Here is a 12,937-nt window from a genome sequence, read left to right on the forward strand (position 1 = left end):
TTAGAAAAGATGGATTAGGAACACCACTCCTAACCGTGTCAGTTCTGAGGAACTTTTACTCAACTGAGTAGAAACAATAAAGGCAGAAAAACGTACCACTGGGGTCAGAGCATACTGCCTTATTCCTCCCGACACCCTGAAGAATATCCAGAAGTACCTGAAGAGGCAGCTTCCGAAAGGGCTCTCGACTGCAGGCAAGCCACGCCAGGTCAGAGCAGGGGCTCCGCTACCCCGGAGTCGCCCCGCGGGCGAGGGCTGCAGTCAGACGGGTGGCCTGCCTCCTCCGCGCCCTCCCAGACTCAAGGAACCGCAGCAAACGACTGACTGAATTTCGGGCTGCGCTCACATTTGCAGTCGTTAATCCCTGATGGTCGCCCGTCCTAGGAATCTGTCTCCTTGCTTTTTGAATTCGTCTGTATTTCTAGCATCTGTAACAGCCCACGTCAACAGCCTCCAGCGTCCATCGTATGGGGAAAATAATCCCCTTTTATCTTCAAAAACCAGCTACAACATAATTTTGCTGAGATCTGATTTACAGTCAATTAAAAAAAAATGTGGATTTCCTGCAAATAGGTTCAGCAGAATTTGCAGAAAAACAAGGGCAAGAGAGTAACTTCAGTGAGTTCGCCTAACGAGCTCTTGAACCAGCTACGGCCAAGGGCAGCCCCACGTCACGGGGGACGTCGCTCCTGCAGCAACGCTTCCAGCTCACATCAGGTACTGTGTTTCTCCTCATTACTCCTTCACTGAGGTCATAATCCTCCGCTTGCGACATCACCCTGGTTGCTGTGGAAATGATCGTGTCCCAAACAGAAGATTAAAACTCTAAAGTAGTGGTGAACAGCAGGGAGACAAGAATCATGTTTTCATAGCGATTCCTTTCTTACGGAACACGAGCAAAAAAATAAGGGGGAGGATTAGAGAACCACAATCAGATTCCTGAAACTCAAAGTTTCGCAAAGTTTTCCCCAAGGAATCGGCAGCTTCTAAGCGTGTTTGTTTTAAATAAGCCCAGTAAATGTAAGTGACAAAGTTAGAGAAGATAAAGATGAGATGATCTGTTAGCTCCTATCAGTTCCTCCCCAGCTGATTACTCCCCGAGGCGCACCCTCAACAAAGCTTTGTAGTTTTACGTGTCTGAAGCAAGTCGGGCTCGCAGCGAGTCCCGAGGGACAGGGACATGCCACGGCCTGGTGAACTCCGCAGCGGAACTTTTCGTGTTCGCTATAGCAGGAAACACAATTTATACACCAGAGTCACAACAGAGGCGGTTCAAGCCTATCAGCCTTCATCATCCAGAGCAGAGGACGCTACGGGGCAAAGCCCATCTTTGTCTGCGATGGAATGACACCCCGGGAACGACTCGGCTTGTCGCTGCGAAATCGGAACTATTGAGGTAGGGTCAACGGTGGTTGGTGGCGGAAAGCAGCGGCAGCGAGCAGCACGGAAAGAGGCACAGAAAGTTAACGGACAACTGAGAGAAACGCTCCTTAAGATCTAGCGTCAAAATGAAACGTGCCATGGGGTCACCACCCTGCCGCGTCACTTCACAGCCAGTGACCGGTCATTCATATAAAATCACGGAAAAATAAAGCAGGTTGACAATGGAAACACTGACGCAGCCCCAGCAACACACACATGAGACTTTGAATGAAGTGAATAAGGAAACCGACACCTCGGAGGACGAAGTAGCAGAAGGAACCTTACCTCCATCTGCGATATTTCTGACGTTATTTTCACTAACTTCTTCTCTGTAATCCTAGAGGTGTTGGGAAAGAGAGAAATCAGTCAGAACAGCTCCCACTACTTCCACAGGCACGCCCCGGTGGGAGAGGGATCGAGGCTCTCCTCCCAGCCACCCGTCTCTGGCAACACCACCGCCATCTTAACTGAGGGCCTGTTTTTAAAACAGGAGCAGCCACACGCCAGCACCCCCCTTAGGAGGGCAAGTCGAGAGCCAGGTATCGATGCTGAAGTGAGGTACGAAGCCTGTGAAACTTATAACCAAAGCCTAGGGTGTACCAGGGGCAGGAAACACACGACTCGGTGAAGGCGCAGCCTCCTGCGAGCCTCACCAGTGCCTTGAGCACTCCCAGTTCCTCTGGCAATGATGGGAAGCAAGCTGGCAAAGACCTGAGAACCAGCCACACTCTCACCCCTTCTCTACACAGGCTTGGAGGAATAATTAATCCGTTTAAGGCAAGAGAAATGTTCTTCAATTTTAGTGGGGCGCTGCAGATGCATCTCAAAATGCCGGGTGGAGATTACAGCGAGAGGCCGCAGACCTACGCGCCCAAGAATAACCCCCGGCTATCTTAAGGCTCTTAAAGCAAGATTCAGCTCTTGTTAGAAGCCCAAAGCCTCGACTGCAAGCCCCGAAGAGCTTTATTTCTTTATGGCCCTCAAATACAAAGGATTGTTCTGTTCTAGTTCATGGGACAGCCACAGGCAACTTTCCCCAGGTCAGCACCAGCACCCCGAGCCCAGGCTCCATTTCAAACACACACTTCCTGAACAATGTGCAGCTGACAACAGCGGGACCTGTAAAAAGACTGAACGAAAATATAATGGAGTGGGCGTGCTCCAAAGTTTATGCTCCGAAAACAGAGCTCAGGCTCGAGGGGGAAAACAAAAGAGGAAGAGACAAAGTTCGGAAGTTCCCAGGCTAAATGAAATAGCATCCTCCTCCTCCAAACAACTCCCATAAAACAGTGGGTCACAGCCAGCCTCATTAAGGCCTCCCATTTAGAAAAACGCGCTGCTTTTGTTCCAGATTCCCGGACAGGTTTCTCATTTTATGCCCTGAAAGGTAGTAATGGTTTAATGGCACTTTCACAGGAAGCAATTCTGCCTGGGAGCTGGCGCTCGCCGGCACTGGCGGGGCGGCTCGGCGGGCACAGGACGCCCCCTCCTGCCCGCGGGCCACCTCGGGCCCGGCGGCCACGAGCCCGGGGCTCGCCTCGTCCTTTGAGCCACGGAGGGGAGAGCAGCCACGCAGGCAGATAGACGGACCACGGCGTTACCACACAGGGCCGAGGCAAGAGCCGCGATCCTGCTCCAACACGTGCCGCGACCTCCTTTGGGCCCAGACTCCGAACCGGGGCTGTACGAAGCTTACGGCCGCCGGCCCTCGCACCCCACGGGTTTGCTTTGGTCTACTCAGAAAGGATAGTTACACGTCGGGCGATTTTACAGGAGGCTCTTCTACTTTGACGGGTGGCTCTACCGGCTTCTGCTCTTCCTCCTGCAAGTCAAGGAGTTGAGAAGAGGTCAGATAATAAACACTGCGGCCAGCTGAGCGAGAGAGAAACACCACAGCGGGGACACCGGCACTTTTTTTGGTTTCCCGCTGCTCTAGGAGGCCCAGACCTCTCCCTCAGCCTGCGCGTACCTACAGATTTCTGCACTGGGTGTTCAACTCGGCCCCCGGAGGCAAGGTGTGCAGCAAGCAGTGATATTACGTGCTCACAGCCTCAGTCTGGCAGGGCTTGAACGCCAGCTGTTACGGACGCAGGCTCTGGTTTTATCCAAAGTCTAATCCCTTACCAGAAAGCCCGGGCTTCACAAGGCTTCCGAAATACCTCGAGCGAGGCGTTCTCCAGCCCACGGAGCCAGCGGCGAACACTGAAACTACCCAGCGCTCGTGCTCGGTGCCCAGCACGACTCCGGAAAGACCTGTCTCGCTTCTCACCAAATCATTTTTGTGAAACTGGGTAGAAAGCTTCCACATCCCCCACCCGTCCATGCGGGGCACGTGCCTGCCGAGCAGCAAAGAGCCTGACAGTTGGAAGAATCCATTTCCGCTGGTGTTTTAAGCGCTTTGTACTTCCCCGGGTCGAATCTCCTCACCTCCCTCCGAACAAGCTCTCCTGCTCTAAGGCTCGCTCCCATGGGCTGCCCTGCCCGGCCCGCACCCGGCACTGTCAGGGCACCAGCTGGGCAACTTTTTCTTCCACGTTCTTCCCTAAAAGCACACTGCGCTCCAACCACACGTGACACAGCGTGAATCCTGCCAAACGCGGACGGAACGACCCCGCTCTGAGCTGGCAGCCGCACACCGAGACTACGCACGCTGCCAGAAAGCTCCGCCGTGCGTTCTGCGGGCTAACACGGCGACATCGAGCTTTGCAATAAAAACCAGCGGGTTTAGACCCGACAGGGAACGACAACGGTGCTTTCAACGAGACACAGCCCCGGGTATTGCCTCGCTCCTCACGCACAGAACCGCGACGCAGCCGGGGGGAGGCCGCACGCTGCCGGGCAGACCAGACGCCCCTGCACCGGCCGGACAGTCTGCCCGCAAGAAGACTTACCTCTATTTCTTCTCCCAGGACATCTTCTTCATTGGCCTCTTCTTCAGCTGGAGGACAAAACGACAGAGCAATTGCCGTAGCAAATCGCTTCGGTAACATCTCTGGCTTCTCGGTTAAAGCCTACTAGGAGAATTTTGCTCGGGAAAGCGGGAAGCGAAGGCAGTTACAGCAAAGCACTCGGAGCAGGGTTCTCCTCTGTCACCCCGGAGTTCTACACCAACAAAGGCCAAACCCCAGGAGATCCCTCACCCCCGATAACCCCGGGAAGGGGCCCACCGACGCCCAGCCAGCCCCCGCAGCACCCACCGTGCTCCTCCAGGTAAGCCTGCAGCCGGTTGATCAGATCCTGCTTGTTGCCTTTTGCTTCCAGGCCACGGGCCAGACATTCCTGCTTCAGTTCAGCCAACTACGCAACAGAAGGAGCTTGCGATTAGCGTGTGCGGCGCCCTGGCGTGCGCAGGGAAACGAATGAACGATAATAATAATTTTAAAAAGCACACGAATGGGCCAAGACGGTTTGCTTTTCCTCCCCGTCTCGAGCACCAGCCGCACCCCCGGTGCTTCCCCGGGCAGCCTGGCTGTCCCCGCCGCCGGAGGAGGATCCCTCGCCAGCGCCTGCCGCAGGCCGGCCCGGCCGCCGCGACCGAGGCCCCGCAGCAAGCGGAGGGCGGCGGCGATGCCCCGGGGCGCGGGCGCATCCCCAGGCACCGCGGGCGGGCAGCGCCGAGAAACGCGGTTCCCGGGCGGGATGGAGGCGGACCCGGGTAGGCGGCGTGACCGCCGCCGGCCCTACGCGAGGCGGGGACGCTGCCGGGACAGCCCCGGGCCCGGGGCGGCCGGCGGAGCTCTCCCACGTGCGTGCGCGGCCCAGCGGGGCCGGGACCGCGGGGAGCGCAGCCTCGAGGGGCTCCCGGCCGCAGGGCCGCGGCTCCGGGCAGCGGCAGGCGCTGCCCCCCGGGCCTGGCCTGGCCTGGCCTGGCCTGGCCGGGTCGGGTCGGGTCGGGCCGGGCCGGGCCGGGCCGGGCCCGGCGGCGGCGGCGGGAGCCCGCGGCCCCCGGCTGTCCAGACCGGGCCAGGCCGCGGCCCTTCCCGGCGGGGCCCCCGCTGCAGGGGCGCGAGGCCGCGGCGGCTCGGCCGGTACCTTCAGCTTATGGAGCTCCACAGTCTCCGCCGCCATCTTGTCGCCCCCGCAGGCCGCTGCCGACCCCGCCCCCGCCGACCGCCCATGGCCCAATCAGCGCCGAGCTTCCTGGACCGGCGATTTCAAACCACTTCCCAACACCGTTTCTCACGACTGGCCAGTCCTCACCCCGCGCCTTCCGCTCGCGATTGGCCTGCCAGCGCGCGAGGGGCGGGGCGGCACTGAGCGACGGGCGGAGCGGCCAATGGAGAGAGAGGGCCGGGTGCGCCGACTTCCTGGAGACGAGCCCGGGGGCGGGCAGGGTCCTGGCAACGGCCGCGGAGCCGGCGGGTGGGCCGGGCTGGGGCGGCCAGGCCGGGGAGGGGCCGGGGCTGCGAGGCCACGGCGGCGGGGCCGGGCCCTGAGGGCAGCAGGCGTCCCCGGCCCCGGGGAGGGGGCTGTGGTGGTTTCCCGGCCCCACGCGTGCCTTAGGGCCGCGGAGCCGAGCTGACGGGGGGGGGGGTGTTTGCCTCCCTGCCCGGTGGGGGAGCGGGGAGCCCCGTTATGGGTGGTTCTGCCTTTGTTGGCAGCGTGGCTGGTGGCCGGGGGTCGCTCCCTTCCCTTGTCCTCAAGGCGGGCGCGGGGTCGCTGCGAGGGGGCTGGCGTCAGGGGCGCGCGGAGGCCTGGGAAGGCCGGGGTGCGAGGTGCCGCGGGATCTGGGGCTACGGCGAGAGCCCTGACTGGGTCGGGAATTGCAGAGGTTTGGGGAAGCCTCTCTGAGGAGAGCTCTGGAAGCCTCCGCCTGTCTGCTCCAGGATGAACGTCGGCGTGGCGCACAGCGAGGTGAACCCCAACACGCGGGTGATGAACAGCCGGGGGATCTGGCTGGCGTATGTGATCTCCGTGGGAGTCCTCCACGTCGTTCTCCTCAGCATCCCGTTCTTCAGCGTTCCTGTGGTCTGGACGCTCACCAACGTCATACACAACCTGGTTAGTCAAAGCTCGGCCCGCTTTTCTCCCAGGGCGGGAGAGCACGCGGGCTGGCGTTCGCTGGGTACGGTTCCGTGTCCCCGGGCTACGAGTGCCCCGGTTCCAGCTGGGATAGAGTTAATTTTCTTTATAGTGGCTGGTATGGGGCTATGTTTTGGATTTGTGCTGAAAACAGTGTTGATGACACAGAGATGTTTTAGTTGTTGCTGCACTGGTCAAGGACTTTTCAGCTTCCCCTGCTCTGCCAGGAGCAGAAGCTGGGAGGGGGCACAGCCGGGACAGCTGACCCCAACTGCCCAAAGGGCTATTCCATACCATACGGCGTCATGCTCAGTATATAAAGCTGGGGAAGAAGAAGGAAGGGGGGGACATTCGGAGTGATGGCGTTTGTCTTCCCAAGCCACCATTACGCATCATGGAGCCCTGCTTTCCTGGAGATGGCTGAACCCTTGCCTGCCCACAGGAAGGAGTGAAGGAATTCCTTGGTTTGCTTTCCTTGCGTGCACGGCTTTTGCTTTCCCTATTAAACTGTCTTCATCTCAACCCACGAGTTTTCTCACTTTTACTCTTCCGATTCTCTCCCCCATCCCACCGGGGGGGAGTGAGCGAGCGGCTTTGGGGGGCTGAGCTGCCGGCTGGGGCTAAACCACGACAACGAGAAAGCCCCCGGTTGCTGCGGGGCACGGAGGGAAAGGCTGGGGGGTTGGCGGTGCGGGAGGAGCTGTAGCTGATGAAAGATCTTTAGCTCGGGAAACAGCACAAAGGCACGAAGCCCGTTTCTGTCCCGGGCTTGCTTGACGTCTCCTCTCCCCTTGAAACCTGCAGGCCATGTACCTGCTGCTGCACACGGTGAAGGGGACCCCCTTTGAGACCCCGGACCAGGGCAAGGATCGCCTCCTCACGCACTGGGAGCAGATAGACTACGGGACGCAGTGCACCTCGTCGCGCAAGTTCCTCAGCATCTCCCCGGTAGTGCTGTGAGTGCCGCTGAGCGAGGCAGGGCGGCACGGGGGGCTCGGGAGGGCATCCAGGGCACGCGGTGGGACCGCTGGGCTTCTGTCGGCACAGCCGCCCCGGCACGGACGGGTCCTGGGGCTGGAGAGGGTTCCTCAGCTGCCAGGTGCTGTTTTCTACAGGAAGCACCAGCGAGGCACCCGAAATCCCCCCGATGCGGGCGGAGGGGAGGGTGGGAGCGGCACAGGGCTCACCCAGGGTCTCCCTCTCTCCCCCAGGTACCTCCTCACCAGCTTTTACACCAAATACGACCCCGCGCACTTCGTCATCAACACGGCCTCCCTGCTCAGCGTCCTTCTGCCCAAGCTGCCCCAGTTCCACGGCGTGAGAGTCTTTGGCATCAACAAGTACTGAGGCCCGGCGCACCCACCGCCGCGCGCGGTGCTTCCAGCGGAGCCCGGGGACGGAGAGGGGACGCCGGAGCGGCGTGAGGCGCCGGCTGGAGAGCAGGGGTGAGGCGTGAGGAGGGCTGGGTGCGGAACAGGGACCGCTCCGGCTTTTAGCCGGGGTTTTAGCAAGGCTTCTCCGTCTCAGAGGGGCTCCTCGCTTAGGTTCTCTCTCTTTGGTGAAGAGAGGAGCGCAGCTGAGCGGTACGGAGCGAGCAGTCATGTCACACGTGCGTTTCCTTCGAGCTAACCTCCGCGTAACCGTGCGGAAAGCACCTACGAGGGGAGAACTGCTGACCAGTGGGAAGAGTCGCCCACCTACACCTCCCTCGTCCTCATGTTTTATACGTTTCCACCATAATAAAGAACTTAGAGCGACTGGAGCGGCATCCTAACGGTGGGACCGGCCCCGGCTCGCGCCTCCCGCCCACCCCTCCCCCGCAGAGACCAGCCAGACTTCTTCAAACCATACTTTTAATTTAACAAAAGCGATAAGAAAAGGGTACATTGCCATTTAAAACCCAGCTGCTCTGCTCTGGGAGTACAAAAAGGTTAGCGAAAAGCAATCGTGGCCTGCAGCAGCAAGTTCTCGGGGCGTTTCAGCTCGGCCGGGATCGGCAGCTCGGCCGGGGGGAGGCCGGCTGCCCCCCGAGCCCCCGGCTCGGCCCTGCTCGGGCGGTCGCAGGCCGGGGAGCCTCGCGCAGCCCCCGAGGGCCGTTACTCCCCGCTAAGGACCGGCACAGCCGCCCAGCCTACGGCTCGGAGGGCCGGGAAAGGTTGGGCGAGGCGCCGGATGCTCACACGCGTCTCGGCAAAAGCCGCTCGCGCTGCAACTCAAGGTTTCAGCAGCGGCCCCTAACCAGCTCCTGCCTCCTGACTTCCCTTTTTTTTTTAAATCATAAACTGCTCTTCGTCCCCAGCGCTCGGGGAGGGGGACGAGGGTCCCTCAAGCAAAGGTGAAGCAGGAAAAGCAAGACCGGCACAGCCAGAAGCGCGGGGGGCCGGGTGATGGCACCGGCGTCCCGCCTGGGCAGCGCCGTGTGGCGAGGAGGAGGAGGAGGAGCGCAGCTGACGTACGCAGCTATATTAATACACAGGGGACGCAGGCGGTAATAAATAGATCTGTACGAGCAAAAAGGAACAAGCTGCTTAAAAAAAAAAATACGCAAACCGTGCTGGCAGAGGCGGCCCGGCCGCAGCTCCTCGGGGCGAGGCACAGCCGGGGGCTCGCGTGAGCCCCTCCAGCGGCCGCCGGCAGCTCTGGCCCCGGGGGCAAGCTCCCCCGCCCAGCACCAGCGCGGAGGGGAAGGGACCCCACGACGCCAGGGCCGGACGCAGCTCCCTTCCCTCCGGAGCGGCTCCGGCAGCCGCGTCCCCACGAGCTGCAGCGGCGTCACCTGAACGTTTACAATAACCCTGAAGAGATCCGGCGGCCGGTCTGTCCGTCCATCCGTCCGTCCGTCCATCCCGGCCCCCACCTGCCTGCCCGGCCCCGCCGGCTGCCCCGCCGGGCTCTTTGGTACGGCTGGCTGCAACGCGCAGCTCCTCCTGCTCGCGTTGGCCAGGGCAGCCCACAAACTCCTTGGTTACTTTTAAATATAGAGATTACTCTTTTTTTTTTTTAAAAAAAAAAGAAAAATAGATTTTTTTTATTGGAAAGAGCCCTTTTCGTGCCCGGCAGAGCACCGTCTGCCCGGCCCCGCGGTGCCGCTCAGCGCTGGAACGGCCGACGCACCTTCTTCCGCCTCTTGTGCTTCGCGTCGCCCCTGGGGGCAGCGCCCTCGGCCCTCGGGGGCACCCCGGGGGAGGCTGCTGCCCCGGGGGGCGCGGGGGGCGGCGGGAAGGGCCCCCCCGGCATCGGTCCTGAGCTCCCCTGAAAGACGCGGGTGAAGAAGTCCTGCAGGTCGGCAGCCGACGCGGGGCCGCCCTTGGAGGCGCTCCTGCGGGGGAAAGCGGGTGTTCGGGGGGGCCCGGCTGAGCTCGGAGCCCCCCCCCGCCCCGGGACGGGGATCAGGCCCCTTTCCCGTCACCGCTCCCGCACCGGGACCGACCTCTGCCGCCCGCCCGGCCCGGAGCTCCTCGAGCCAAAGGAGATGTGGTAGGGGACGCGGTGGGTGTCCGGGGAGATCCCCACGCGCTGGCAGCCGGCCCACTCTGCCGAGAGACACGCGGCCGCCGGTCACGCCGCCCCGGTGAGGGGGCGACGACCGGCGGCACCCGCTCGGTGCGGGGGCTCCGGGAGGCGGCACCCACCCGTGATGTCGTAGATCTTCCCGTCCATCATGGCGAAGTAGGTGATCTTCAGCCCCAGCAGGCTGGACTCGGCCCAGAAGTCGCCCTCCTCGGCGGGGTGCAGCCCGCCGCACTCGGCGCAGTAGCGGGCGCTGAGGGGGTCCCGGTCCATCTCGAACCTCCTGCGGCGAGGGCAGGCGTTTCCGACCCCCGCGGGAGCGGCGCTGGCTCTGCTCCCCCTCCTCCCACCGCCCCCTCCCCGCTTTGGACCCCCCCCCCCACGCTGCCAGCGCGGCCTCGGGACCCACTTGTGCTTCCCCTGGCACTTGCTGCACATCATGGTGTTCATGGCCTCCTTCAGGTCGTCCTGCAGCCGGCTCAGGAACTCGCTCATGGACCTCGTCAGCTCGCTCTCCGCCATCCGCTTGCTGCGGGGCGGGGCGGGGGGGGGAGACCGGGGTCAGACCCCGCGTTAGGGGGGGGCCGGCCCGGGGCGAGGGCAGCCCCGGTGCCCCCGAACCCTCCCCGTCCCCTCGCACGCCCACTCACATCTCGTACTCCTTCCTCCTCTCCGGGCTGCTGACGATGTCCCAGGCCGCCCGCAGCACCTTGAATGCCGCCTCCGCCCTCGGGTGCTCGTTCTTGTCCGGGTGGACCTGGGAGGAGCGGGAAAGCCTCAGCGCCGCGTCTCGGGGTGGGGGACGCCCACCGGCCGCCCGGAGCCCCCCGCACGCACCAGCACCGCCAGCCGGCGATAGGCCTTCTTCAGCTCGGCGTCCGACGCCGTCGCCTCCACGCCCAGCACCTGGAAGGGGTTCAGCTCCTCCTCGGGCACCTCCGCCATGGCCAGCAAGCGGCTCACCTCCTCCCCGGAGCCGGCGGTGGGAGCCCCGCCGTCGGGGCCGGCCGCCACGTCCCCCGGCTCGCCTGTCCGACCCCCCCCGGGCGCCCAGGGGGGAGCTCGCCGCCTCTGCAGCCAGTCCCAGAGGTAGCGGCACGTCCGGCTCTCCCCGAGGAGCCCCCACGTCCTGCGCAGCACGGCCGCGTCCAGGAGCGCCAGGAGCCGGGCCGCCCGCCGGCTCCCGCCCAGCCGATCCACGCCGGCGGCCAGCGCGGCGGCGCCCAGACGCCAGCAGAGCCGCAAGCTGCCCAGGAGCAGCGTGAGGAGGAGGAGGAGCAGCACGCAGAGCATCCAGAGCAGACGAAGGAAGAGCCCTGCCCCGGCCCGCAGCCACCGGGCCGCCCTCAGGGAGCCGCTCCGGGCCCGCCGGCCCACCCGCCGGCCCCAGCTCCGCACGCCGGCCTGCACCGAGCCCAGGTCGCGGGCGCCGAGGCGGCAGCAGGAGCAGAGCAGCCACCCGCCGGCCTCCGCGCCCAGCCTGCGCGCCTGGGCCAGCGCCTGGGCCAGCAGCCCCCGGGCCGGCAGCCCCCGGCAGCCGGCCGGCTCCTCCGGCCCGGCCCCGTCGCCGCGGCTCCTCTTCCGCGCCGGCCGGGGCCGCTTGCCCGCGCCGGCCTCGCGCCGGCCGCCCTCCTCCTTCTCCTTGGGGGCCGAGCGATGCCTCTGACGCCTCCGCGTCCTCCGGCCCCCCTTCCCCGCGCCGTCCTCGCCGGTCCCGTCCTCCTCGCCCTCCTCCTGCCCGCGGGGCGGCGGCAGCGCCGGGGCGGCGGCGGCGGCCCGGTTGCGACAGGCCAGGCTGCAGGACCCGTCCCGCCGCGCGGCCGCGGGGCTCGGGGGGGCGGCCGGCTCCCCCCGGCAGCGGCAGGAGCAGCCGGGGCTGGGGAAGGGCAGGTCCTGGTCGTCGTCGTCCTCCGGGCCGGCGGCCGGCTGCCGGCCGCAGCTCCCGTTCCAGGCAGCGCTGTCCCCCGCGGGGCCCCCGCCATCCTCGGGGGGGTGCCGGCTCCAGCCGGGGCCGTCGCCTCCTTCGGCCGCGGCCGCTTCCCGCCGCCGGAGCTGCTCCATCCCGGCGGCCCCGCTGGCCCCGGCCGGGCCTAGGTGACGGCCATGGCGCCGGGCCTGCGAACGAGAGCGGGGTCAGCGCAGCCCCCGCCCGGCCCCGGGGACGCCCCCGGCCCGGCTCCGGGTGCCCGGGGGACGCCCGCCCGCCCCCCCCGGGAGGCTCTGAACCGATCGCGGGGGGCTTCACCCCAACGGCGCGGCTCCGCCGCCGCTCGGGGTCCCGGTGCGGCCCCCCCCGCCCTCCGCGGGGCCGGCGGGGAGCCCGGGGGGGGCCGGGACCGGGGGGGGGCCGGGGACTCACCGCGCCGGTGCCGGTGCCGGTGCCGGCGGGGGGGGGGTCGCCGCCGCCTCCCGCCCCCCCCCGGGTCCCTCACCCGCCTCACTTCCGCCTTCCGCCCGCCCGCCGCCGCCGCCACCTCCCACTTCCGGGGGCGGGGCCTGGCGCGGGGGCGGGCGTCATTCCTGCGCCCCGCCCCTTAAAGGGGCAGCGCCCCCTCGCCGCGAAACCCTCGGCCGCCCCGGCCGGGACCCGCGCGTCCTGCGCTGACCCCGTCACGCGCCCGCGCACGAGGCGGCTCCGTCCCGGCCGGGGGGGATGGGACCGGGGGGACCGCGGCGACACCCACGCGGGACCCCGCCCCACGCCGCGCCCCTGCCGGCCCCACACGAGCGGCCCTGCCCCACGGGACGGCAGCAGTGGGGCCGCGGTGCCTGCCCCGCAGCGCGTCCCGGCCCCGCGCGGGTCCGCCGCCGGCCCCACGGGAGGGCTCCCGCCCCGCAGCCCCCCCCCCCCCCCGCCCCGCTCCCGCCCCCGCCCCACGCCGGGACCCGGTCCCGCGGCCCACCCGCCGCCGCAGCCCTCGCCCCGCGCCGCGTCCCCGCCCGCCCCCACGGCCCCGGCCCCGGCCCCGCGCGGGACCCCCCG

The 12,937-nt window shown here is 65.5% G+C and overlaps 3 protein-coding genes across 6 annotated transcripts in view; 1 reads left to right on the forward strand and 2 right to left on the reverse strand.

The window, feature by feature from the left end:
• Window positions 1-5,723, reverse strand: part of SARNP (SAP domain containing ribonucleoprotein) — a 32,216-nt gene extending 26,493 nt beyond the window's left edge. The window contains exons 1-5 of the mRNA XM_075525498.1: window positions 5,455-5,723; window positions 4,620-4,719; window positions 4,314-4,360; window positions 3,177-3,244; window positions 1,708-1,759 (exon numbers count right to left, since the gene is read on the reverse strand). Of these exons, the coding sequence (XP_075381613.1) occupies window positions 1,708-1,759; window positions 3,177-3,244; window positions 4,314-4,360; window positions 4,620-4,719; window positions 5,455-5,490 (303 nt within the window). The 5' untranslated portion in view covers window positions 5,491-5,723. The remainder of the gene's footprint in view (window positions 1-1,707; window positions 1,760-3,176; window positions 3,245-4,313; window positions 4,361-4,619; window positions 4,720-5,454) is intronic.
• On the forward strand, window positions 5,648-8,206 carry ORMDL2 (ORMDL sphingolipid biosynthesis regulator 2). 3 transcript variants are annotated; one of them, XM_075525499.1, is made up of 4 exons: window positions 5,648-5,784; window positions 6,249-6,423; window positions 7,249-7,392; window positions 7,656-8,206. In XM_075525499.1, exons 1-4 carry the CDS (start codon window positions 5,699-5,701, stop codon window positions 7,866-7,868), a joined length of 618 nt encoding a protein of 205 aa, XP_075381614.1. In that variant the 5' UTR covers window positions 5,648-5,698; the 3' UTR covers window positions 7,869-8,206. The 3 variants fall into 3 exon arrangements, with proteins under 3 accessions (XP_075381614.1, XP_075381615.1, XP_075381616.1); XM_075525500.1 differs by having other exon boundaries at window positions 5,650-5,784; window positions 7,249-7,400; XM_075525501.1 differs by having other exon boundaries at window positions 5,698-5,716.
• Window positions 8,207-9,200: 994 nt separating this feature from the next.
• On the reverse strand, window positions 9,201-12,432 carry DNAJC14 (DnaJ heat shock protein family (Hsp40) member C14). Of its 2 annotated transcripts, XM_075525443.1 has the most exons (7): window positions 12,314-12,430; window positions 10,792-12,069; window positions 10,605-10,711; window positions 10,364-10,483; window positions 10,077-10,237; window positions 9,875-9,977; window positions 9,452-9,763 (listed from the first exon to the last, which is right to left on the reverse strand). In XM_075525443.1, the coding sequence occupies exons 2-7, from the start codon at window positions 12,013-12,015 to the stop codon at window positions 9,535-9,537; spliced, it is 1,944 nt and encodes a 647-aa protein (XP_075381558.1). In that variant the 5' UTR covers window positions 12,016-12,069; window positions 12,314-12,430; the 3' UTR covers window positions 9,452-9,534. The 2 variants fall into 2 exon arrangements, with proteins under 2 accessions (XP_075381557.1, XP_075381558.1); XM_075525442.1 differs by lacking the exon at window positions 9,875-9,977 and having other exon boundaries at window positions 9,201-9,763; window positions 12,314-12,432.
• Window positions 12,433-12,937: the final 505 nt, after the last annotated feature.

This window comes from Mycteria americana, chromosome 26 (genome assembly GCF_035582795.1).
Source record: "Mycteria americana isolate JAX WOST 10 ecotype Jacksonville Zoo and Gardens chromosome 26, USCA_MyAme_1.0, whole genome shotgun sequence".
In the NCBI taxonomy this organism is placed as follows: domain Eukaryota; kingdom Metazoa; phylum Chordata; class Aves; order Ciconiiformes; family Ciconiidae; genus Mycteria; species Mycteria americana.

Bases quoted from the DNA above. Each gene is read 5' to 3' on its own strand.
- ORMDL2 (XM_075525499.1), top strand. From the start codon at position 5,699: ATGGAGAGAGAGGGCCGGGTGCGCCGACTTCCTGGAGACGAGCCCGGG. The intron at 5,785-6,248 runs GTGGGCCGGGCT...TGTCTGCTCCAG, and splicing joins AACGGCCGCGGAGCCGGCGG to GATGAACGTCGGCGTGGCGC. The intron at 6,424-7,248 runs GTTAGTCAAAGC...TGAAACCTGCAG, and splicing joins CCAACGTCATACACAACCTG to GCCATGTACCTGCTGCTGCA.
- DNAJC14 (XM_075525442.1), bottom strand. From the start codon at position 12,015: ATGGAGCAGCTCCGGCGGCGGGAAGCGGCCGCGGCCGAAGGAGGCGAC. The intron at 10,712-10,791 runs GTGCGTGCGGGG...CGCTCCTCCCAG, and splicing joins ATCGCCGGCTGGCGGTGCTG to GTCCACCCGGACAAGAACGA. The intron at 10,484-10,604 runs GTGAGTGGGCGT...CCCGCCCCGCAG, and splicing joins AGGAGGAAGGAGTACGAGAT to CAAGCGGATGGCGGAGAGCG.